Raw genomic sequence first — 27350 nt, 5'->3', positions numbered from 1 at the left:
TCTGTAATAAGGATTTGTCAGCATTTCCACTATCAACCCCAGTTTTAAGAAACCCAGTAACTCATATATTTTTATCTGCATTAGATGGGGAGTTGGCACAGAATAAACCTAAAATAAAGTTCTGAAAAAGTGAAGTATGTTTTAAGGTTCATGCGAGCAAAATTTTTTACTTATACATAATAAAACTTTATGATTATAAGTGTATAACATATATCTGTCAGCCCTTACCTACAGACAGCTAAATTATCTTTTTCCTGTGTTAACCCTTGAATTATATCATCTTACCCATGATATTCAAAAGACAAGGACATAAAAACGCAAATTAATTTTACGGAATATGTATAAAATACCTCTTGTTATTACAATAATAAAGTTAAATTAACCAATTAATTCATTTCTTCAAACATGTATTGACACCTATTATGTATTAGCACTCTTTTAGGCTCCAGATATACAACAATGGAAAACAAAACAAAAAAACAATACCTAAAAATTCCTGCCCTAATATAGCTCCCGATCTAATGATGATTTTGAGACACTTACCTATTTCATATAATCCTGTATTATTAACATGGCTACTCTGCTTCAATTATTAGAATGAAATATTACTTTAGAGTACATTTTCAAGAAACACAACTGTGTGTCTTGTTTTAGAGCATCCTGATGACTCTCAGGACCTATAACACTATGGCCCTCACATCTTTTATTTGGAAAACTGGATATTCAGTTAACCCCACTCTGGTTCTGAATTTACCCTTATGATCAGAAAATTTTAAAAATTCGTTTGTGGCAACCATCTGAAACTCAAATTGCTTATGGGTAACAATATCTTCAATTAAGAACCATATTAAAGTATTTATATTTTATGCACTTATATTGTTAATGAATCTTATTTTTCCTTAATGAAGGTAAGATTGACATAAAAAACACACACACACACCTTTTCTTTCTTTTATAGCATTCCTATGGGCCAAATGGCAATAAAGTTACGGACTTTAAAACTTAAAACTGAGCAGTTTATATTTTCCATAGAATCATTTACAGTATTACTATGTTCTGAGCCTTATGTGCATACTCTTTATATCCCATCACTCTCCTCACATTGAAAGCACTGACAAATAAGTAATAACAGAGCAACTGCATTTTCAAAGAGTGTGAAGATCAAGGTAGGTGCTGAGAAGCTGATTAGAAGTTGAAGGCTAGCAAAGGGGCAACATGAAGGGCAAGGGCAATGATGCTGCTGAAGTTGCTTCCTCAGGAAGGTGAGTCAGCTCCTTAAAACTGTAGAACTTACAGTTTTAAAGAGCTGTTAACATGAGAAAATGTAAAAAAACAAAACCCATCTGAACATCTTGCCCTAAGATGCTTAAGAGAATCCAAAGCAGAGAATCATGCTTTTAAAAGGGAGATTAAGGATGAAAGGATATTTACCACTGACAGCAATGTTAAGAAGATAGATTCTTCTTTAATATATAAGTTATCAACTCACTGTAACTATCTGATAATGGCCTATCCCACTGCCCTAATAGGCAACACTCTTGGATAGATTAAGAACACACAATGTATCATGTAACATAGACAAAAACAGGCTATGATAAAAGTAAGAATGTCTCCCCAATAATAATATATGGTTTCAATTGGCATGTTTTTATTTTAACCGGCCATAGCTAATCTTGTATGGAATAGTGAAGTCTAAAAATGACAACTCCAAAAATGACCAATAAATCATCATGTCTTTTAAGAAAGTACAATTTTAAGCTTTTATATGTTGTTTAACAAGATGCACGTAGATATTTACACTTGATAACCTCATTCTAAAATATAAGTGTAAAATATTCTTGATGTTCATACATCCATTTATCTACCAAGGCACACATGTATGTATTTATTCAACAAATATTTTTGTGTAAATCCTATATACTGATTTCTAGAACAGAGATAAGCAAAATTTCTCTTAAAAACTAAATAGTAAATATTTTGGCTCTTTGGATAACACAGTTGCAATCACTCGAGTCTGCCACTGCAGACCAAAAGCAGCCGTAGAAGCAATGAGTGAGCTGGCAAAAACTGTCAGATTTTCTAAAAATCAATTTTTTTATGGACTCTAGAATCTAATAAAAACAACAAAAAAACCCAAAACTGCTTACAACAACTAAGGAAATGCTTTGTGAAGAGAAAGCTTGCAGAATTTTGCTAGAAGATCTCTGTGGCATACCAATTTACCTGTTACTACTACCCTCCACTCCCCAATTCCGCAGCACCCTTGAAAACGGCCACCTGAATTCCCGGGAACAGTACGGGCTTATTCTCAGAAAAGGCAGTTATGTGTTTTGACTGCGTCATGGTCCTCTGAAGGATCAGCTTAAGGGCTTGACTTTGTTTTGCCTACATGGTGCTTCTTCAAGGCTGAAGCTGCTTCATAGGTGGTGTTGTGATAAGCATTTTAAGGCAAATATATCAGCCACTACTTCTTGAGCAAGAGATAACAGCAGGGACAAAAAAATAGATGAACCAAAATGCCTGGAACAGATGAGGCTGGGGAAAGAGATACTTAAAAGTATCATTATTCACAGTGGCCAAGATATGGAGACAACCAAAGTGTCCTTTGATAGAGGACTGGATAAAGAAGATGTGGTACATACAATGCAATACTACTCAGTCATAAGAAAAGATGAAATACTGCCATTTGAAACAACATGAATGAACCTTGAGAATATTATGCTAAGCAAAATAAGTCAGTCAGAAAAAGCTAAGAACTATGATTTCACTCAAATGTGAAATATAAAATTGAAACTCATAGACACAGACAACATAACAGTATGGTGGTTACCAGAGGGAAGGGGATGGGGGTTGGGGAAGGGGTAAGGGGGGCCAAATATATGGTGATGGAAGATGGTTTGACTGTAGGTGGTGGACACACAATGCAAGATCATGTATCACAGAAATTTACACTTGAAACCTATATGATCCTATTAACCAATATCACCACAAGAAATTTAATTAAAAAGGGAAAGTGGAAGGTTTAACATTGTTAAGATAGACATAATCCCCAAAGCAATCTGAAAATTCAATGCAATCATCAAAACCCCCACTTCGTTTTTTGCAGAAATGTAAAAGCTAATCCGAATTAGGTCACTTATTATATAATTCTATGTATTTGAAAGATGTAGAGTAGGCACATCATAGAAAGAGAAACCAAATTAGTGGTTGCCAATGGCTAGCCCTAGGGAGGAATAGGAAGTGAATGCTGAATGGAGACTGAGTTTCTAGATGATCAAAATGATCTGGAACAAGATAATGGTAATGACTGTTCAACATTGTGAATGTACTAAAAGCCACTGAAATGTACACTTTAAAATGATAAGAATGGTGTACTTTGTGTTGTGAATTTTATCTCAATAAAGAACAAAACAAAATAATCAAACCCCAAAAATATGTGGCCAGCCCTCTGGCCTTACCAAAACCTATGAAGAATAAATAAATGAAATATGTCTTGCGTCCTCAAATTGCTATGGTCTACTATTTAGATTAAAAAATAAACAAAATAATTTCAAGCCGTGGTTGGTGTGGCTCAGTTGGTTGGGTGTCGTCCTGTGCACCAAAAGGTTGCCAGTCCAATTCCCAGTCAGGCACATGCCCAGGTTGCAGGCTCGCTCTCCAGTAAGGGGTGTGCAGGAGACAGGGGGGGTGCAGGAAGCAGCCAACTGATGCTATGCTCTCACATCACTGTTTCTCCCTCTCTCCCTCTCCCTTCATCTCTAAAAGTCAATAAAAGTATTAAATAATAATTACAAGTCATACATAGATGTAATAGAATATGCAGTATATGTAATAGAGTTGTACTTTACTATTGCTTGTGGATAATAACACTTATTCTACTGCTTTGATCTGATAAACCACTGCTAAAAATAGCCATTCCTTCACAATTCTAGTCCCATTCACAAGCTGTACAGTACATCTAGAAGTAATATAACCACAAATTTATTCTCCCAATAATTGTGATTGAGGCACCTAGGGAGTAATTCTTTTTCCTTTATTTTGTTCAAAAATTCTCCCATATCTATTCCTTATATTTGGTTTTTCTCAACACTGAAAGTTTAATGAGTAATAATATAAATAAAATAATTGTCCCTTTAAGCATAAAATGATGAAAGCTATTGTGTGGGTCAGCACCTGGTTCAATAATAAAATTAATATTTAGATGTAATTTCTTAAATCTCTTATTTCACTTTCCTCATTCTCTTCTAAGCACATGCTCTCTCTTTTCCCCTTTAAATTATCATCCAATCTCTGCCTTTACTTTCTTTTCTCCATTATTCTCTGTGAAATGAATAAGCAGGTCCTATTAATATCTATAGATTCACTCATTCACTCAGTAACCAGTTAGAGGTGCCCATAGTGTCTCATGCATTATATCATGGAGACGAGAAGACTAATAAGACATGGCACCTATTCTTAAGGAGCATTACAGTCTAGTGAGAGAGACAGAAAGTAAATAGGTACAATGAGAAGTCACAAGGAAATAGCATTTGAGCTCAGTTATCAGTCCCAGTTGTACATTAAATTAAATAAAATATTTTCAGTTAAAATAATAATTCTGATGCCTGGCCTCTACCTCCAGAGATTATGATCTAAGTTATCTAGGGTATTACTCAGGCATCATTACTTTTAAAAACTTTCTAGGTGATTATAATGTGCAGTTGGGCCAGCTTCATGGGTGTGTGACCCATGTAGTTACATAGGACCCAACATTCTGAAGAACCCTGTGCTAGGTTTACTACTCTGCTGGTGCCCTTTTAAAATTCTTAATATTTTTTTGACAAGAGATCCTCATTTTCATTTCATACTAGGAGCGGAAATTATGTAGCCAGTCATATATGCACTGAGGGGTGAGAGCTATTGAGTTAAACAAGGAAGTTGAGTAAATGGAAATATTTTGGAGACAGAAAATTATTCATCTGGATGCTGAAAAGAATAAATAGCTGTATGATTTAAGGAAAGGAGCCCGTGGAGCAAGAAAGATAGGGAGAGATAATATCATAAGAATCTAAGTTAGGAAAAAACATTTTTCCTATAAAATTCTGAACAACTATCTAGATACAACCACTGTTGATTATCAGGGCTTCAATTCATATCCTGCTTAGAATGGCACTCTCTTTCCTAAGATTAATTTTCAGCATCTACCTGAAACCAATTTTGATGTAGGAAATGAAGTTGAGAATTTTTTCCCCAGTATCCTCCCATTAGGTCTTTTTTTTACTATTTAGACATTGGATAAATTTGAATGCATGTTGGGGGAGAGAGGGAGCAAATCGAAAGGAGAAAGACATTATTTGTCAAATGATTGCAAAGTGGAGTTTTCAATCATTAGGATTCTGTTTCTAATCATTTAGTGCAACAATTTGAGTTTGGAGGTTTCTGGGCCTTAGAAAGAAGGGCCCAGCATTATCCATCCTCTTGCTCTACTTATGTTTTTTCCAAAAAGTGCAGAAATCAGCTGATAGAAACATGGATTAGAATCAAGAGCTGAATACTAACTGGCTTCCTATCCTCATCACAAGCGAAAATGGATCAGGTACTGAGTATGCATGTAAAACACTCATAAGAAAAAGTGCTTGTGCAATGAGGATTATCCATCAGTGATCAGTAGCAGTTAGCAGCATGTATCTGCTGAAAGTTCTTTATTAAATAATGAATGGTGTGTTTAATTTTCAGCCACTGTGCTCTGTAATCAATAAAGTCAACAAATGTTTATTTAATACCTGTCATTTAAAAGAAAATGCCCTTCTTTAGGACAGAGTTGTTTCTCCTAAGCACCTTTTAATCTAGTTGAAAATAGGAAACTTGCACAGAAAAATGTAAACTAGTAACGCAAGTTTTCATGTAAATGTCTAAAGAATAAATCGTATAGATAAGAGGACCATTAGGTGCCAGCAAAAGGAAAGTAAAATTGATGCAAGGTAGTTAGATAAATCATCCTAGAGAAAAGACCATCAGAAAAATGGATTGTAGAATGAGAACACATTAGATAAATGGGGAGAAATAAGAGCTGTTCAGGTAAAGGGAAAGAAATGAGAAAAGGTATACTGAATTTCACTGGCACATGGCCTGAAGAAGAGAAATGGTGGTTCATAAGAGAAGGAAGTTTATAAACATGTTTAAAAGACCTTGGGGGAAAACAGTAAATATGAGCACCATTCATTACTTTATAATTTATAAATTACTTTGTACACATTAGTAATGATAACTTACAGAAAATACTATGCCAGGAACTCTGTTATATATTTTCTAAATGTTTGCCTCTAATACAAACTTTACGTTGTACTTCACTATTATTATCCTCATTATAAACTAAGGTAACTTGCCCAAGGTAAATCATCTAATAAATAGCAGACTCAGAATTCAAACATACATAGATTTTCTAACTTCTATTTGTCCCTTAAACCTGCAGAAAAGTCCTTTTTTCAGTGAGGTATTGAATTCAGATATCAAGTGTCAATTAATTATAGAAAAACTCAGCTCCTTCACTGATGGTTGGTGGGGTAGGCAGTTCATGGATTTGCATATGCACGTAAATTCCTTCACAGATACCAATGAGGACTCAGAGTTGTTATGGTTTAACCTTTTGTTATTTATGAATTTTTCTAGAAAATTATCCCACAAGTTTTATTTTCAAGAAAATTATGCAATTAAAAATATTTGGAAATTCTATATAACTGTATCCCATTGCGGTATCCACAATATATATGAACTTACTGAAGACTCAGTGATAAAAATAACCCCAATGAATCTGGCTTAACCCTGTATTTTCCAAAGTCCATTTAAGCACAGACTAGTTGTAGGACATATCTGTACCACACACTTATCAGAACTGTGGAGCACACTGAAATTCAGATGTAACCAATGAATAAACAGGGAATGCTACTGCTACAGGGCATAGAGAGTGCATGCTATACTATGAAAGCAGTGTTGCGTTTCTAAGGTCAGAGTATTGTACATGCCAACAATTTCAAATATAAAAGTTCAAAGTAAGAAATATAAATTTAGATTTCTTTTAAGAACACAAAGCTGTTTGTCCAACGTGAGTTTACTCAAATAAGGTGATGAAAACAAATTCACAAGTTACCTTTTTTTCTTTTTACCCAATTACTACATGGAACTAAAGCTAAGAGATCTCAGAACAGAAAATATATAAGATTCAAGTTAATAATACTCATTCTTATTTGGTTATCTAATTAATGACATAAATTAATGGCATACGTGCCTTAGGAGTGATACACTTAATAAAATACATTGACCTATAAATGGATGAGGACTTGGGGACTCATCTATTATCCTGAATTTCTAGGGAAAAAGCACTCACTTTAGTGATGGCAGTAAAGCAAAATATGGACGTGTTTTCTGCCAGGGGAAGCAGTTTGTACTTTTCATTCTGAGTCACTGTGTTGGGGTTAATTGGAGTCAAGATATATAGTCTGTCATTAATAGTACCAGTTAAATCTCAAATAAAGAGAAGCAATTAGAAATCAATGTCAAATAATCAAGTTTTGATTTAAAGTACAGAGATCAGGACTTGGGAATCAGACACTGATCAGAAAGTGAAGTTAGGTTAGAAGTACCTGACATAATTCAGGACTTATTGGACTTGAAAGTCTCATAATTGTCATTCATACTTCTCAATATGGATAAGGGACTCTTGAGCCTGAGGACGGTATATATACATATATACATATATACACACATATACACATATACACACACATACATATATGTGTGTGTGTATGTGTGTGTATAATCCCAAATTTCTTTATCTTCTTGAGAAGCCTTAATTTAAAATTGTTTGTCAAACCATAAAGAATACAGTAGATTTATAATACCATCAACAGAAGTTTCAAAAAAATGAAAGAAATGTGCTCTGGTATAGATTCACTAAAAACATACATACTCTCTAAGGAACAATATCACTAATATTCATAATGCCAACCACCATCTATTTTGATAACTCCAGATACCATCTCCAGTAAGAACCATTCTCTTCAGCTATAGAATTGTATGTCACCCGGCCGGGCGTGGCTCAGCGGTTGAGCGTCAGCCTAGGATCTAGGCGATTGGGGTTCGAATCCCAGTCAGGGCACATGCCCAGGTTGCAGGCTCGATCAATGACTCTCTCATCATTGATGTTTCTATCTCTCTCTCTCCCTCTCCTTTCCTCTCTCTGAAATCAATAAAGATATATTTAAAAAGAAAAAAAGAATTGTATGTCTAACTGCCAACCAAATAAATATACCATAAAAATTAAATGCAATGTGCTCACTATTAAATTCATCTTGTATTATTCCAATTCTGCTTTCTTACAACAATCATTTTTGCAGTCATGTTTGCCAATGACAATTAGTTATAGACCTCTTAAATATAGAAATATTTTCATGAAGTAACTTAAGATAAGGGAAATATTCAAAAACAAAGTCTTTTCTTGTTTTGATGATATAAAATCACATTGTTTGAATTCATAATTAGGGCTTAAAATGTTCTTTTAGAAGATAATCAGCACACAGTTCCCATAAGCACTCTTTGGTGAATATGCTACTGAAATATGGTATGTGGTCTCCTCCTAACTTTAGCTTATAACATTACTGTTTTCATTGTTTTTGTGTGTGTTTTTCCCCTAAATCTTCACTGCACATTTTATTGGAAATTTAAGAGGAAGTATATCTTTTACAGTTTTAATGAGAATAGCTCCCATTATACACATCTAGTGAGTACTTTGATTACAGATTTTCAGATAATTCTAATTATTTGAAATATAAACCAGTACAAGAATTAATAAAATAGAGCTCCAGTGCTGAAACAGATTAAGGATGCAAACAGAATGTAAGTTTAGACAGAAAACCAGGCTGTTAATGAAGGGACATTTTATGTTTTGTTCCTTCAGCTTCTGTGTTTCTTTGGATCTGACTAGGGAACATCATAAGTAGCTTTTATACAGTAACTGTCCCTCCCTGATCTCCTGCTTGACAGTTGGCATAGGGCGCAAGGCCATCTGCCAAGTGAGGAGCCAAGCCATGGCCAAAACCTCCAAACAGAATGAAGAACCAGTATTCTCATGTCTTCACTTTTTAACAGTTTCCATTTTTTTTCTTCTGAAAATGGTTGGTTGTTCTTACATTTATCCTGAATTGCTTCAAATACAAATATTATTTTTGATTACTTACAAAAATTTCATGGAAACATTTATTATGATGGTAAGGAAATAACAGAGACTTTTGGAGCTTTATTCATAATTAGCAAACTTTTGGTTAATGAGTACAAAAAATGTGAATCATTACTGAAAGATAATTTAAAAAGAAAAAAATCTGTATTTATCAATACTATGAAAAAATATATTTAAGTGTAATTTAGTAGATCATGTTTGTAAATTCTTTCAAAATAATTTCAGAAGCAAACATTATTACATTATACATAAGTGATTCATTTATAAGGTATTTAATTGCATTAATTTAAAATGGTATTTATTTATTTTTTTAAATATATCTTTATTGATTTCAGAGAGAGGAAAGGAGAGGGAGAGAGAGAGATAGAAACATCAATGATGAGAAAGTCATTGATCAAGCCCGCAACCGGGCATGTGTCCTGACCGGGAATCGAACCCCGATCGCCTGGATTCCAGGTCGAAGCTTAACCACTAAGCCACACCCGGCCAGGCTAAAATGGTATTTTTAAACCTGATGAAATTTAACAAGAATACAGTATCATTAACGTTTGTAAATATTACTGAACATTTGGCCTTATACCTTTTTATAGGCCTCTAGAATATTTCAATCTTGTAACTTTGCTTCTTTTAACAAGTACCATCACTTGTTTAAACTATATTTTAGTCATTCTAAAATAGTCTTTTTTTCCCTTAGCTAAATTAAGGAAGCTTCATAAATGTATGTAGTAAACTTTGATCTTAAAAATGAAAAGGAATCATTTAAGGGAATTAGTTCACAGTAATATTAACTACTAACATTTCATTACATTTTAATGATTCCTACTACCCTAAATGCTGCTGGAAAATACACAGAAACTTAACTGGACAGGTCAAAAAAATCTTTCCAAGTCACAGTCACTAGAAATGACCAACAAGAACAGTAAACAACATATAAGCACAAATAATAATAACACAGCTGATTGTTATTACTCCATTGACAAGACAGCCTTGTTCATTTCTTTTCTCAGCATCTACCCATCCAAATGCTGTGCTTTTACTGCTGTAGAGGTCTTGCCATTGTCCGAGTCCTGGTCCTTCAGCTTCCTTCTACTCACCGGCTCTGAAACTCTGAGCTCTGCCATTCCTAATTAGTGTTCATGTCAGAAGCCTATGGTGCACTACAGGTTATCACACTGGAGTGAGAATACCAGGAAGAAAGTGAAAACCCTAGCAGCTACCATCAGGACAACTTAATGTCTTCACGAAAAAGCCATAGTAAGGATGATTGCTTAGGTAGAATCAAAAGCTATTAGTGAGAGGGTCTCTATGAACTCATACATTGCTCACGTGCCTGAACAACAAACCCCATTTCGATATCTCAAGACATTGTTAGTTTTCCCCTTTTTATTTTATTTCATTTTTAATTTTTACTATTTTATTTATTTTTATTTTATTTTATTAATTTTTATTATTTTATTTTATGTTATTTCCTATTTCCATCACCTTTTATTCCCCTTATACCCTCTTCCACCTTCATCTCACCCTCCACCCATCCCCCTCCGGCAACCACCACGCTGTTGACCATGTCCATGAGCTCTTCCTTCCTTTTTTTTCTTTTTTGCTCAATTGCTATCTTCCCCACCCCCACCAGAGCTATCTGCCTGCTCTCTATCAAGACATTATTAAAATGGTACTTTCACTTAAACTTTCTGGGTAGAAAATTAATAACTATCATAATCTGGGACTTGTGTTTTACAGCAACAACAAAATCGTGTTGCAGACCTGGAGAGCAATGTTTCAACTGAACTTTTCAATAAGCCATATTTACTGTTTATATTCTACATTAAAATTTTTCAAGTGCACTTGGAGGCAATCTACAAAGTTTCTTTTTTTCTCCATTTTGTTTATTTAATATTGCAAGCCCACAAAGCAAAGTCATTCTTTTTAATGACTGATCCACACACATACAAGCAAATCCTTCACTTACACACACTACTTCAGGCACAATCACCACATTCTTACTTGCAGCAAACTGTGTTTAACTTGTTTTAGAAGAATATCTTTACAGAATTTACAAAACATACCAAAAAGTATGTCTTTATTGCCCGTAATTATCACCCTAAGAAGAGTTTTTGTTTTTACTGCATATTTATAGAAAATCAGCTGCGATTTGGGAAAGTGAGAAAATCTGCTTTCTCCCTAAAATGCAATATTTAAAAACCCGATATTGTAGTGAATCTTGTGTAATATGTTGAAATTCACTTTCAAAAAAAGGGCTAAAGTTTTGCCAGTTTTTCTGTTCACCAACATTTCAGGAAAGATACTGAGTCAGAGGAATACGAGTTTAAAGGAAGATTTGGCTTAGTGATTATCATTCATTTTTGTGTGAAAAAAAGAATCACAGACAATAGTGAGGTGAAGGCCTGGGCAGACGGGGGGGGGTGGGGCAGGTGCAGGGAGGAGGGGGTCAATAGGGTAAAAAGGGAAGACCTGTAGTACTTTCAACAATAAAAGATATTTTTTAAAAATTAAAAAATATTCATATTTTAGTAAAAACTGACATACTATTAAACTTTCCACTTGACTGAATTATCAACTCAGCTTGGAGGTCTTGACTGTTACGGTCTTGCTGCTGGTATTTGTATTGTGCCCATTAAATATTTTGTTAGCTTAATTCACAAGTGAAAGAGTAAAGAGGGGAAGAAAACCGAAGCTCAGATCAATCAAATGTGCCATTTCACCACTCTTCCAGTAAAGGGTTTGGTGGGAAAGGACATCGCACATATTCGCTAAGCTCCAAACTGCATTTCATTGCTGCCTTGAATACATTACCCCCTTCCACGAACGCTCAAGGGCTGACTATATGACAGTTACTGCCAACACCCCCATGTAAACATGACTCACAGGGCTTGTTACCTCCCTTCCCAACAGCCTGTCACGTTCTGGGGCGATGTAACGCCCTTGTCTCTTAGGCTTCTAACCTGGAAGCCTTCGTTCACATTTCTCAGTTGTTTTTGCCCCACATCTACCCCATCTCCAAGGAATCTCATAGCTGACTTTTCAATGTTGCCATTGCTTTCCTCTTTTCAACAGGCACAGTGTCCTTCAAATCAGGCCCTATAATTCCCCACTCAGTAGTACCCTTGAATAAACCTATCTCACTTGTTCAACATGTTCCTTGACTCACTCTGTTAAATTATCTTAGAATAGCCCATCCTTTTTTCCTTTTTGCTACTTGGATTTAGATATAAAGAGACTGAAGTGTCTAAGAAAACAAGCCTCTGGCTTGAGTGAATAGAAAAGTGCTGGAACCATAAACAGAGTTTGAAAATACAGGAAACAGTTTCAAATATATTTGACATAGATGTGGTAAGGCCTGAACTGAAGGAGGTTTGAGGCAGGTTGAATTTGATACTGGGCATTCGAGTGGATAAATGTCTGTAAGTAATTTCAAATTTACATCTCAATCTCATCATAGCAGAAATTTAGAGTGTATCATTTTACATGGTACTATTCTGATAACATCTTTGAAAACGAGACAGGTAAACAGAATTATTTATTTCCATGTAGTTTGCAGTGGTTAAGCTGAACCAGAAATTCAGATTTCTCTATCCATTCTTCTATACCAAATTTAATATATTGCTTGTAACAAAATGAAAATACCGAGGAATATTTATTATGGTTTCATTTTGTAATTAGATTTAATAAAGAAGTATGAAGGAAGCAGGGGTGTGTGTGTGTGTGTGTGTGTGTGTGTGTGTGTGTTTGTAATTATGTGGTAAAAAAATAAGGTTCTGGTCACTTATAAAGCCTTTAAAGATTGAGACTCTAAGATTTTTTTTAAAAAGTATGCCTAATTTCATATTAAAACACACAGCCTTTTTTTTCTCAATGTGTTACCACCAACAGTTTTATGGTTACCTAACTTATCTGAGGTCTAAGGAAATATATTAGAAATAAAACACATTGAGCTATTAGAACAAGAACAAAAGGGGAACATGTAGTGCCAGCACAATCCCAGAAATAGAAGAAAAAATGTGGTGAGAAAAGGTTTGGTGGCCTTTGGACAAGCTGGCTGCAGGAATGGGGTATGAGGAGACTAAGTTTGAATGAGACACTCTCATCTCGCATGTTGACATTTAAGTAGTACTTACACACACAACTACTTAGAAAGGTTCTGGGGGTTGCTAAGAATGAAAATCTTTTTCTTTGTGAAGCTGCAGTGTCCAGGTTTCCAACCCGAATGCTAACAGCTCTCTAAGAAGAACTCTGCTTCACGGGCCTTTTGTAACAATGGAAAGAGAAGAATCGGAGGGAAAATGTATTGCGGTGGCAGACTGGAAGCCCCAGAAACCTGCTTTTGTTGGTATTGTGGAAGAAGCTGCAGAACTATTTAGGGGATGATTTCGGTTGCTTCTGACTTTTGTCCTGTGATTCTTTCCATTGTCCTTGGGAGTTTGCTCCCAGTTAAGCCTCTGTATCTGTGGGCTGCGGACAATAAGCTTTACAAGCCTAAGCAAGTAAACTCACTACTGAAATACACAATCCACCGGGAAGTGCTACGAAAGTGAGAAAACACGGATAAGTTACAGACATAAGCACACTTGTTAAATTCATTGAGTAACTGGGAAGAAAAGAAACCTCGTTAAGAGTAAGTGATTTTTCTGAAAAAGTAACCAAATGCATAATAATTTGCACAATAAAGTGCTACAAGTCCTCAGGAAAAAGAATATGTATAGTGGCATTTAAGTGCTAATAATCTTCTGATGGGCAAAAAGCAATTATTATACAGAAACAGCAAAGTGGGAAGCACTCAACATATTTAGAAAGGTCTGAAAAATCTATTGAAAACCAAGAGGGAACATAGGCATTCCCTGTATGAACTTAAATAAATATTCCTCCTGAGACTGCCTCTATAGAGCTAGTGGATCCATAACAGCAAGGACCACAGGTTAAGATTTTAAACTGAAACCCAGCACACACCATTCCTCAAAAGCTGTCTATATCTCACTCAGATTTAGTATTTTGGTTATTATTTGGGCAATTAAGATTTAAAAACCTCTATGAGGTAAATGAAATCATCATAAATAAAAACTTGATTCTAAGGTTGATATTATTAGCTCCATTAATAACAATAAATACAACAAGCAAGGAATCTTAACAACAATTGAGCTTAAAATTTGAAAACCAGAGTTGCGATATGAGGAATATTAGAAAGGATGAGTAGACATGAGCTTTAGGTCTAGACCTGCATGTGAAGTGACAAACATTTCCAAATTGTATGGCATCATAAATCTTAATTCAAAATTAAAAAATATAAGTATTGAAAAAGCTATTTAGGGCTTTCTAAAATGAATTCATTCCATGCTATGACTATATACCACACTTAGACACTACTGGGTACAGGTTGCTGTTGAAGGTGGTGAGATAAATCCTAATACTATTTTGACTGCCTATAAAAATTGGAGATTAAGGTTTGAAGAGGCTGAAAGAAAACTGAGTGTCAAATTAAGAGAGTAGTGAAATGAGAGGCCCAAGACATTCAAGCAAGAATAACCTTAATCCTGCCTTTGAAGATGGGTACATCTAGATGGTTGGGGACACACCCATAACAGCATCACAGTGCTTTAGCATATGTGAGTTTTATGGATAAGAAGCATTGCTTTAACCAGGCCAGTGTGGTTCAGTTGGTTGAGAGTCATCCCATAGACCAGGAGGTCACCTGTTTGATTCCCTGTCAGGGCACATGCCCAGGTTTCAGGTTTGATCCTGAGGTGCAGGAGGCATCTAATCAATGTTTCTCTCTCATCGATGTTTCTCTCTCTCTCTCCCTGCCTCTCCTTGAAATCAATAAAAAATATTTTTAAAAAGAAGTGTTGTGTTAGGTGAGTAATTCTCAAACAAGATGCTAATTTGGTCATAAATGATAGTTGTGAGACTTGCCCATGGTGGGTCACTAGAGCTTTCATCTTAAAGGATCAGTTGCTCAAGTTGGCTACACAGATTGGTTGAAACCCACTACTCTATTTTCTAGATTGAGAAATTATATGTATACTCTTAGTCACCTGCTTTGTTTGGATAAGAAGTTTGGAATAACCTGAACACTTGAAAAATATTTAAATATAGTCATCTGGAAGTTGCTCATTTCCTCTAATTTTCCATTTAATTAAATACTATTTATTTAATTTAACTGGACCAGTATTTATTGAGTGCTGACTGTGTCCAAGGCATTTTTCTCTGACACTGTTAGAGTTAAAAAGTGTAAAATGTGACCAGTGGCCTTGTACATGTCAGATGGAGACAGATATTTTCTAAAATAAAATTAAAAAGAGCATGGTAAGTGCCATGATAGAGTTTTATGATACATAAAATATACGTATCTCATGACCCCCCACATACACGCACAGGTTAATGGAGAGATCAGATAGTTTCATGGCATGTGAATCATTTGCAATTGGTCTGGAAGGATGAAGAGGATTTTCACAGGGAAACGTGTGCAACTATTTCAGCCATAAAATAAGTGATGTACATGGAAGTGTGACTGGATTGAGGAGAAGAGAAAAGAGTGTGGGGTTGATTGCTGAAGACCACAGATGTCCCCTGCACAGAACTCTTTACAAGCATTGTAGGGCACATAGGGTGTAAAAACAGGACAGATAGTCATACCCTCTTCCTATAAGGAATGTTCAGTGATGTCTAGAAAAAAAACAGTAAGGACATGAAATAACTTAAAAATAGCGTAATACTAATTCTAAATAATATAAAGTGCTGATAAGCACTGTAGTATCTCAGAAATGGGGAGAAACATACTACAGAGGAAGGGAAGGAAACGAACACAATCACGGTGGAAGGCTAACCGGTTCTCCCAGCTCAATTAAAACACAGGGATCCTGAGTGGGGAATGAGGGTGGATCGATGGACAGGAATGCCACAGGCTTTCAACACCAGGGTCAGAATGTTGGGGCCTTTTTAAGGGTTAATATGAATACACTAAAGATGTGTAAGCAAGAAAGAAGGAAAATGACAGAAGTTATCTTCAAGGTGGAGAGTGGGGTGCACTGGGAAGGGGAGGCTGCTGGCAGAAGGGCTCCATGGCTACTGCAATAGTTCTGGTAGGAGGTAGTGAGATCCAGGACATACTGGCAGAAAAAGATGTGCTATCATCTTGTAAGAACATTCCAACTGAAAACAGGGCTGGTAGATTGATGGGTATGAGGGTTATTTTTGAAAAGAGAGGGAGATATAAAATTAAGTTAAAGAAACCGTAGGAAGTGTGGATATGAGACATAGTAAGCAAGTATTCACTAAGGTTCTTAGCAAGAATGTGATTTAAAAAACCTCATACGCTTCCATCGCTGTCATTTCATGATTAGCAACTTTGCTTCATTATCAAGAGTCTTTAACCCAAACTATTTTACTATGGCATGCCTAAGGATCTGACACCCCTTGCTGTTACTAAAAGGGCAAGAGTATAAATCCCTCCTGCCTTGATTACCCACTATAAATCAAATTTAGAAATTATATAAATACTAAAATATGCGGTGGTTTGTTATGGACACTAATATCACTTGCTTATCTTAAAATTAAATTTCTCATTTGCAAATGGCATACTAGGTATAAGTGAACATTACTGTGTAATCTAATACAAATATATCATTTCAAGGGGGCAAAAATATTTAGCTTATGAGTGTTAATTGAATTCTGTTGGTGCTAAAAAATATTTCTGGCTTAAAAAACACTTGTCATTTGATTTCATTAGGGTGATTGGCAAAGTAAAAGTGATTCTTCATGATAAAAACAATTAAATTGAAAGCAAGGTTAAAATTATTAGAGAAAAATCCTAAAAATAAATGGCATGTCCTCTGAAATATATTTGCAGGAAATGAAACCAGAAGCAAAGCTCAGATGCAGTTTCTCACAGAACTATTACTTATACAGCTAATACATTTTAAAGCTTAAAAAAAATTTAAATCTTAAGTCCATATATTTTTAAATCTTAACATTGATAATTCTTCAGTAGTAACTGATTTTGTGGAAATGTAAAGATTTCTTGTAATACATGAAGCTATATTATTAATCAACCTAATCAGCCCAAACATCAATGTAATTTACATCGACTCACCTGTTATACAGCAATTGCAAAATAACTGTAAAATACATTACATTCTATCCATTACCATTCCAATCACCATGTTCTTTTCTATCTACTTCCACGTTTATCTACATTTTTTTAATCTAAAAAGTATAGAAAAACAAATACATACCAAAATGGTGGTGACAATCAAAGAACGGTTCGATAAGGAATCTGTGATGTTGGCTGGCTTTCCCTTTTGACTTTCTGTCATATTCAGGCCACTGGCTGGATCCCAAGTTCCAATCTATAAAAGACCATATGTACTTTGTCAATTGCCCATCGGGCACCCGGGAGAGAGCGCTGCCGAGAAAGTTAAGACTGCTAACACTTATTCTTCACCTCTGCTGCATTATCCGCGGCCGTTCAAGCAGAGGCGCTTATGCTAAGCATGATTCACTGCTCTGGGAAGTGTGTCCAGTGGAGTGTGACATTAAAGAACAAAACGATCCCCTGCACTTCAACAGTCAGCGTGGGAGCTTAATTTTCCATCCAGACGCTCATTCACCAAGATAAACCACATTTGATGAGACCTTGATAGCTGGCTAGGAACTCACTGCCATGGATCTGCCTCAGCCTCCCATCGTAAAGCTAACATGCCCTATTACAGATGAACAAAGCTAAAAGACAGCAAAACCTAGGGATCCAGGACAACTGAATCGGTAAAGGCAGGGTCAAGAGAGGCACTGATTGGTATTCTGCATAACCGCCCCCGTAAGGCAAAATGATACCTAGAATTACCTTTGGAGCTTTGAAAATACTCAGAAGAAGGATTACATTATAATCTCATCTGTTTAACCCATTCCCACAGTTGAATCTGTATTCTATTTTAAATATGTTTAATTTAACTAATACTTTGTGATAGATTAGGGCAGCGATTTTCAACTGGTGTGCCACAAGAATATTTAAATGTGTAATACCTGACTATTTCATCAGGGACACTGACTTTTTCCCCCTTAGATTAGCCACCCGGTGTGAATGAATCAAAATTATACCTACTCTTTGGTCAGATCAGCAAAAATTACCTTTTTTGGTGTGTCGCAGAATTTTAGTCACTAGTTTATGTGTGCCATGAGATGAAAAAAGTTGAAATGAAATCACTGGATTAGGGCATATACTTTATCCCCACTGAACACAGCCTATGGAAAGACAATTCCAGTAGGACTTTTCCCCACCCTCTTAAACCTGGGAGTCATCAATAGTCACTGTATATACACATATAGTAACATTGATATAGCAGGTAATAGTTGCCTTAAATATGCTAACTAAGGTCTCATCAGCATAACCTTGTTCAAATTAAATATTACGATCCTTTTATTTTCTTTATATATCATTATATTTACTCTTTTGATCACCTTTTCATTTGCGTAGCTTTCCTAGCAACCTCTTACAATGTTTAATTAGAAAAGCACAAAAGCAGAAATATTAGTAATTTCTGTTCTACATAATAAGAATAAATATGTCATTCTAATACTTGTATATAAGTGCAAACCCTAGTACATTTTTTCAGGAATGTCTGTAACTCTACTAAGAACTCAATATAAATGTTTTTTAGTGATGTCTAAAAATATAGCTCTTGCTATATATTCTCATTGCAGTTAATTTTCCTCTTACCATTAAAAATTATATATTTCTGATGTATGGTTCAAGAAATAAAAAGTCAAATAATACAGTGAGAGAGAAAAAATATTCCTTCAGTATTCTTTCCAAAGTAAAGTACTTATGGGTCAATTAAATGTCTTTAAATTCTGGCTATAAATACCATGATGTCATAAAGACACTCAGGGTCAGTAATGAAAGGCATTCAGGGTGCAAACAGGCAACATGAACACTGAAGTGGAAGGGCATTAGCCGGTAGCAAGAATTTCCAGGGAAGGTTGTGCAGTTTTTAAATCTCACAGAATCTCCCTCCAGGCAGAACAGCAAGTGGGGCCACATCCTAACCCTGCTCCGCCCGCAGAGCTGTGCGCCTTGGGCAGCATGTTCCCAGAGCAGGTGCCTTTTCAGCTTCCCAGCAAGGCGGCACCAGAGCTAGGGGAGGCCCTGCTGGGGACTTGGGTGAGGGAGGACAGTGGGGATATAAAACATGGAATGCCTGCTGACCTGCTTAAAGTGTTTCAAATTCAAAATCATTAAAAACACTGTTGGCTAAACAAGACATCTGCAGGTTGTATTTTGCAGTGACTGCCACTTTTCTGTCTCTAGTTTGTAGATAATACCTATTATGCAAACACATTTCTTTGGATTTTTTCCCCCCACCATTGGCCAAAGAGCCAGATTTTTCACATGTGTAATTCTATTAGCCAAAACACTAGCAAACATCTTTTGTCCACTACTGCCTAATGACAGTCATAAGCTTAATAAGTTTTTCAACTTTCTAACTAAATCACTAATACAAAATATTGCCCTTCACTTACTATTGTCCTCCATGACTACTTTTATATAAAAAAATAGCTAAACGTTCACTCATCTAAACATATTTAGTTTCATGAGTTGCTATTCTTGTACTATTTGGATGGAGGGGTTCTGGTTCATAGCATATGAATCCATAATTTCTTATATTCACAAATATTAGATAGTCCCTTTTGTAAAACTCAGGTTTCAGAGCATATTATGAAGGTTCAAAAATTTCAGTGGCATAAAATATTAAATCAAATAAAATTTTGTATGATTATTAGATCTTAAGTCTCCTGGAACTGTAATTCAAAACTTTCTTTTGACTGAGGAAATTGTGACCAGTGGGTCTTTTGCTTTGTCTTGTTTTAATAACAAGAACCATGGACTAAATCAAGATAATCTTATTTATTTTAATCTATTTTCAGAACCAATTTTTTTTATTACATGATTTAATAACGTCTTTTAAGTGCTTTTTTTTTTGGTTCTAAGTTGGAATAAAGACAGCTAAGCATTCTTGAGTTCACAGAGATGTTTTAAGTAGAGTAAGTATATATCTTGGTTTACTTAGATATTTCAAATTTAAAATTAATAGTGCAAATATTAATAGCACCCTCTTGTACATCTTTAAAAGTCATGGCTTGGATAATAAATTATAGTGCATCCTGATTATAAGGACAAACTAGATAAGTAATATAAAAGTACTTCAACACCATAAAGAACTATAGAAAACATGGCATTGTTCATTTTTATCTTATTTTATGTTCTCAATGATTATTAAATAAATTTGTTCTTCATAAAAAGAATGTATGTTTATTGTCAAATTATAAAACATACACACAAGATATAAAAGAGACCACCACTTTAAACTTTGAACCTATGCACGAAGTGAATCACAGCTAAAGCTTCAGTGTATGTGTGTTCCTTGCATAATTTGCATCACAGCCTTGTAGTGAATGGACTCTGGCAGGGGCTTCAGGCTGCCTCAGTCCCATTGCCATCAGGAGACTTGGGCATATGACTTCTCTGCACTGCAATTTCCTCACCTAGAAGTGGGAAAAGAGTATTATCTACCTCATAGAGCTACTGTAAGGAGTAAATAAAAAGTCAATGTAATGTATTTATATGTAGGCTATAATCATTACATTAATTAAATATATCCTATTTGTATACTATTATGAGCATTGTCACCTGGTATTAAAATTAATCCATTCATAATTTTAATGATTCCATAAAATGAACATTATATGAATATAATATGGTTCAATCTGATTGCAGATTTGAAAATATTTTTGTTGCATTTCTATACAAAGAAAACTTGGCTCAATAAAGACATATTGTCTCATGGCCTTCTTTCAGAGTTCTGTAAGTCTTAGTCATTTTTTCTAATGTTTAATGTTGCTGAAGAGGCTGAAAACAGCCTAATATTTGTTCCTTTAGTGGTACATATTTTTCTTGAAAGCTTCTAGTATTTTCTATTTAGAAGTTTGAAAGAAAGAGAGAAAGAGAAAGGGGGGAGAGATTTTTCTTCTTTTATTATATTTTCCAGAAATATAATACATTTTTCCATTTTCTGAAGGTGCATTTTATTGCAGTTACAATTCTCCTGAATTATTCATGCTGTCATGTCTTCAATAAATGTCATAATCTTTATATGTAATATTTTTCCCCATTTCACTACCCTTCCACATGTGTCCTGATCACTGTTTGGAAATTTGGGAAAAGCAGTCCCTTTTGTGTAGCAATGGACAGAACAATTTCTGTATGACTTCAACACAAAAGTTTCATATTACGTTTTAACTGTAATCCTTTTCTTAACCTCTCTCTAGTTAAAACTTAAATCCCTTGAGGGTAGAGACTGCCTTCTCCTTTAATCCCAAGGCCTATAAATGTAGGACACACTAGGGGCTTTTTTTTTTTTTTTTAATCCTCACCTGAGGATATTTTTTCCATTGCTTTTCAGAGAGAGACAGAAACATCCATGTGAGAGACACATCAGTTGGTTGCCTCCCATACGTGCCCCAACTGGGGCCTGGGACTGAGCCTGCAACTGAGGTATGTGGCCTTGTTTGAATTCGAACCTGGGACCCTTCAGTCCGCAGGTCTTAAGCTCTAACCACTGAGCAAACCGGCTAGGGCAAAGGGCTTTATAATGTGAAGGATCTGAATACATTTGTTGAATGAATAAATAAATGTTTTTTCAACCCAGAAATCCCACTCCTGTTTTGCTTTGAATTAAAATAATTCATTATATTTTTCTTATCCTCTTATGTTAGACTATAAGTGCCTTGAAGGAATATAATAAATATCCAATGAATATTAATTGAATGAATGAGTGACTGGAATGAGTGAGTGAATTCTACATAAAGAAAACATTAGGGTTTTTTTAGGTTGTTAACTTCCCAAACATATTTATTCATTCATTCATTCCTTTGGCAAATACTGAATATATACTATGTGTCTATTCTTTTATACTTATGTTTTCTTTTCCATGTTTTGTTTAAGCTCTATCTCAATATCATATTTCACTTTTGGGAGTATCATGATGCATATCTCTGCAGTTTATTTGCACTTCTCCTAGGCTGTATTTTACATATTTAATACTAATATTTCATAAGACTTTTATATAAATGTTTCATGGTTTATTTTTTATATTTTTCAGGAATGTTTAAATTCTTCAGATAATTTTGTTTGGTAACTATGTTTTCTCTTTGTATAGAACAATCATTTGTTTTCAGAATAATTTTAAAATTAAGAATCTAATTAATTCAAGTTGGTACTTTGTTTATATTTGTTTTTCACAGATTTCTCAGTATAAACTTCCCTTGTTTTACAAATCATATTACTTCTTGCTGTCCAAAGAATGCTTCCACTTTTCTTCCTGAGCTACATAATTGCTTACTACCTCATCTGTAATTAGCATTTTATAGTTTCTTCTAAACATGTATGTAAGCAAAATCAGTGAGTCATGTTTCTTATTTTCTGTGGAATTTCAGTAATAATCTTTTTGATAAGTATTCCAAAAACTTTTCAAGTAGGAACAAAATAAACATTTCCAGCTAGGTTTAAAGGTATTAGTTATAAATAAAGTCAAGCTCATTTAAAGTTAAGAAATCATTTAACACAAATTATCTACTAAAAAATAGCTGACACAACAGAATCTATCAAAATTCTATTCACACTGTTTTATTGACATTTACTAACAATATATCCAATGTTGACTCAGAAAAAAAAATGCAGTTTTTCATTATAGAACAGCATAAAAAAGGAGAATTCTCTGATCTGATTATATATGGTTTTGACTTAATGTCAGACAAATATATTTGTCTTGAGCAAAGAACGTAAGTGGTGCTTTTCCATAGAAAGCATGTGTGGTGATCATGAGAGACCACACTGTACATTATGTTGAAGTGGTCTTAGCACAATGTGAAGTCTCTATCACTTACAACAAAATCTGCCCAATAATTAGTTGCCTCCAACCACATGAGCGATAAAGTAGAGTTTTCCTTGAAGAACATTTACCATTCCTTTGTAGATGAAAGGCCATCCCTGATGGTCCTGTTTGAGAGTATTGAGAAGGGGAAAGCATAAGGAAGATATTGATACTAAATGTCAATTTATGTTTAGAAGATAAATATTCCTGCCAATTGACTGAATATCACTAGTAGACTGTATATTTCTCTACTGATAAGTAAACTCATTCTTTATTGATAATTTCCATACTCAGGTTTCTCAAGCCTATGTGTACATGGAGAGCAGGAACAGAATTTGTTCAACACAGTAGTGATCTTGGTAAGTGTTGCAGGCAAATTACACACTTTTATTCTCACTTACTTCACCCTTTCTAATGTTGAATTTTTAAATAAAATGTAGAGATAGTTACTTGCATTACTGTCTAATAATAGTACTGTCTAATAACAATGGTAATATGCATACTTCCACTGGGCTAAGTAGCAAGAGGTGATGACTTACACAAAACTGGTACCTGATCACTCAATGTCTATGTGCTGCCTGACATTTCAGAAAATTCAGGGTAAAGAACAGTTAATTGGGAATTGAGCCATCTTCATACATAAGTGATTTGGCCCGTGAGGACAGTAAAGGGACTTTTCAGTTAATCTCTTCCCTAAAACTCTCTATGTACCATTTTCCACAGGCTCTATAACGTCACCATTTGTAAATCAGTAAGTGTTAATATGAGGACAATAAATCACTAAGTGTATAATCATCTCACAAAAAGCGATAACTAATCTAAACATAGATGTGTTACCTTTAAGATTATTATGTTTATGTAGAACAAAGTAAACCCTAAGCATAATTAAAGTGTTAAGAAACTGGTGATAGTTCTGAAGTTTTTAATAAAATTTTAATGAACTAACTATTCTCAAATAAAACAGTATGATATGATTCAATTAAAGATCACTTTTCAAAGGGTAAAAATGTAGTTCAGAGTTTATTTTGAAATAGAACCAATGCATTACAATTATGTTTACTATACATACATGTTTAATCAAATTCACCAGTTGAAAGGAAAAAAAACCCACAATAGTTTCTATCCTTTGTTGGGTGAAAACACAAAATTGTTTGCCTTCAAATAAAGTAATACTATTGGTATCTAAACATAAACATCATTTGTAAATAGTTTTCTTAACTATTTTACCACCCTGAAGGTTAAAAGTTATCAAGCAAAATAATAACTGTAAATACACTGACACACAACCGCAATATATAAGAACAGTTGTGAGACAAGACGTATAATAAATTCTATGTAATAGTGAGACTAATTAAATGTTAACATCTCCAAAGAAAAACACTAGGCTTGGATCCTGCCCAGGATGCATTTCTGCTTTTTAAGAAAGAGACAACTCATTTCTGACGGGCTGGAAGAATACCATTAGCATTAGCAGTGCCTCCCCATAGGGGGGCAAAACAAATCTCAGTTCCTGGGGAAGATGGGGGTAATTGTTGCCATGGGAACAGGCTCTATGCATCAAATGCCATCAAAGAGAGGAAGATAAAAACTGCTATGTATTAGGTATCTAAAAATCTATCAAAGAAATAGTTTTCACCTAGCAAGTGTGTATTTACAGCTTTAAGTTAATTTTGAAGTCTGTAAATTCCATTGGGAAACCTTTTTCACAGGGAGTTAATAAGCACAGGATTCTACGGACAAGAGAAAGGTCAATAGCAAAGATTTCTAAGAAAATTACTACTTTTTCTTAAAATCTATATTCTACAAAAAATTCTTTAAAGAATACTTTGAAACATTCTGATCCTGGAACATTTTTGCCTGCAAACTCGGGTAAGCAGGGTTTCACTAATTCTTAGTCTCTTCATATATTATCAAAATATTGACATTTTCAAGCAAGAAGCTTATGGATTGCTGTTATCCGTTTCTGTCCTAGTGACTACTAATGCAAAAGTGAATATTCAGAAGGTAAAGATGTTAAAAGTTGGAATGAAACTTCACTTTAGAATAAATATGACACATTTAAACTTTTAAAGGTTTGCAAATATAAATTATTTTGCTTTATATTATTTATTTGAATTCTTAACTTTGCAGAAATTGGCAAACATTCCATAAGATGGCATTTTGTAGCCTCTTTTCTTTTTCAAGATTTTCTCTAAGGATGCACAAGTTAGAAGCTGATTTTATTACAAAAACATGATGGGGCAAACACGCAGTGTAGTTGTTCATGGTCCTAAACACCAGGACTTTAGCACCATGTCTGACAAGAGAAATATATTTGCTTCATCCTAATGTGTATTTTTTTAAATGAATATAAAATTAATATAAAAACAGTTTTAATAAGGTTTATTAGGCCTTTCTCTGACCAAGAGACAAAGAAATCTATTCTCCAAGTTCTCTTTTAATATAAATATCACATGCAAAAGAAGAGCAGAAAAATAACCAGAACTGACAGCAAACTTTGATGCTAGGGAAGGGACAGGAGAGGCACACAGAATGATTTCAGTTTAACACCTCTGCTTAGAAGCAAATATCCTCTAGTACAATAAAAATCCATTTGAACAACTAACGAGGTGAAATAGTATGAGCTTGATTTTTTTTTTTTTTCATGGAAAGCATCTGATGATGTACATAGTGATGAAAAAGGACATTCATCTGCAACATGTGGCAGAATTCAGTGATTTTATTATTGCATTATAGTTTCTTAGAAGTATTGTTTTGAGTGTAAGTGGTTATTTCCCCCAAAACGGCCTCTAGATATTTCATCTTGCGATGGAAATGCACCATCGTCATGTAGTGCCATTAACTCAGTTCAAACATGGCTTGTGTAAAATCCTTTCAACTGTTTTTGCTCTAAACAGAATCCCTTTGATGTTATATTCTAAGAACCTTCTGGACATTTCTTAATATCTTATGCCATTATTCATGTGCTTTCTTTCGTTTGAAGCTGGTCTTTCCTAACCACACAGCGAAGCTTCAGCGGTAAGTAAGGAAGGTTAAACCATTTCCAATGATAAATCACATCCTAGTTACACACTCTGAAAACAAAAAAAAACCTAAGAAACTCATTTTATTGTCAAATATAAGGACATTTATATATTTCCTCAATTTTTCTTGGCCCTATTATTACCGTCCCTCCCTCTCCTTTCAAGAGACTCCAAATAATCCCACTGAAAGACCAAATGTACAAACAGACACTGGTCAGACCAAGTATGACTGTAACTTTGGTCCAGAATCTCTGCAGAAAACATCTTCTGTACACAAACTACAAGCTACAACCGCCGCAGCAATCTGCACAGGGTAATTAAAATTTGTTCAGTAACTGCTAGCTCCCCTCCCCTTTTTCTGCCACTCAGGGTCTATCAGAGAAAATTAATGTGCCCTCCAACCAATTACCTAAGATGTCCCACTTCTAGTTAGCCTACCTCCAGTTTCCTCAGACCCCTGAGGAATTCTCTTTATTCTACTATAAAGCTTTTCCACTCTCCTGCCTGCCTTTGAATCTCTGCCATATGAAAGTGATGGTGGCTGGCTCCCTTGCAAGCTCTGAATAATAACTTCTGTTCATTCCCATTTGATTGGCCTTTGTTTATTTCCATACCATATATTTATAAGAAGAAAAAATGTATAAATAGAATGATGATGTTTACTCTTTGATGTAATATTGGGGTGTCAGAAAGTATGACATGCAGGAGAGCAGACCTGCCATGGTGCAGTGTGCCCCCTGTAACCTGGGGCGTCAGTGCTGCCTTGTGCACTGTGAGCTCCTGCACCCCTGGATGCCTGGACCCACCAGCCCAGCCTACTGCCCGCCTAGCCGCTCGATTTCTCTGTTCTTACTCCGTGGGGATGGAGCAAGGCTAGAAAAAGAAAACTGGGCTATAAGAAAACAACCTTGCAGCAGACACTTGAGTAATCATTCCAGGTGAAGTATCTCTCACGATTCGCATAGTGATCCTAATTCACTCAACAGTCCATAAATATTTCTTGAATATGTAGTTTGTGCCACATACGTTGCCAGGCCTTGAATATATAAATAGTGCGTAAGACGACATTTTTTCCCATTTAATAGGGCATGTATTCTTCCTAGGAACACAGTTTTTTTAAAAATGGACATGTAAATACATAATTATACATTGCGGTAAATGTCAGAAAGGCAATGAATG

The 27350-nt window shown here is 35.0% G+C and overlaps 1 protein-coding gene across 3 annotated transcripts in view; it reads right to left on the bottom strand.

Moving 5' to 3' along the window:
• Positions 1-27350, bottom strand: part of GRIK2 (glutamate ionotropic receptor kainate type subunit 2) — a 483205-nt gene that overhangs the window by 150716 nt on the left and 305139 nt on the right. For all 3 annotated transcript variants that reach the window (XM_081141402.1, XM_081141404.1, XM_081141403.1), the window contains one exon: positions 17455-17568. In XM_081141402.1, the coding sequence (XP_080997528.1) occupies positions 17455-17568 (114 nt within the window). The remainder of the gene's footprint in view (positions 1-17454; positions 17569-27350) is intronic.

Source organism: Miniopterus schreibersii, assembly GCF_964146895.1.
Source record: "Miniopterus schreibersii genome assembly, chromosome: 6".
Lineage (NCBI taxonomy): Eukaryota > Metazoa > Chordata > Mammalia > Chiroptera > Miniopteridae > Miniopterus > Miniopterus schreibersii.
Note: the sequence above shows the minus strand (reverse complement) of the source record. Positions and strands in the feature narration are given on the sequence as shown.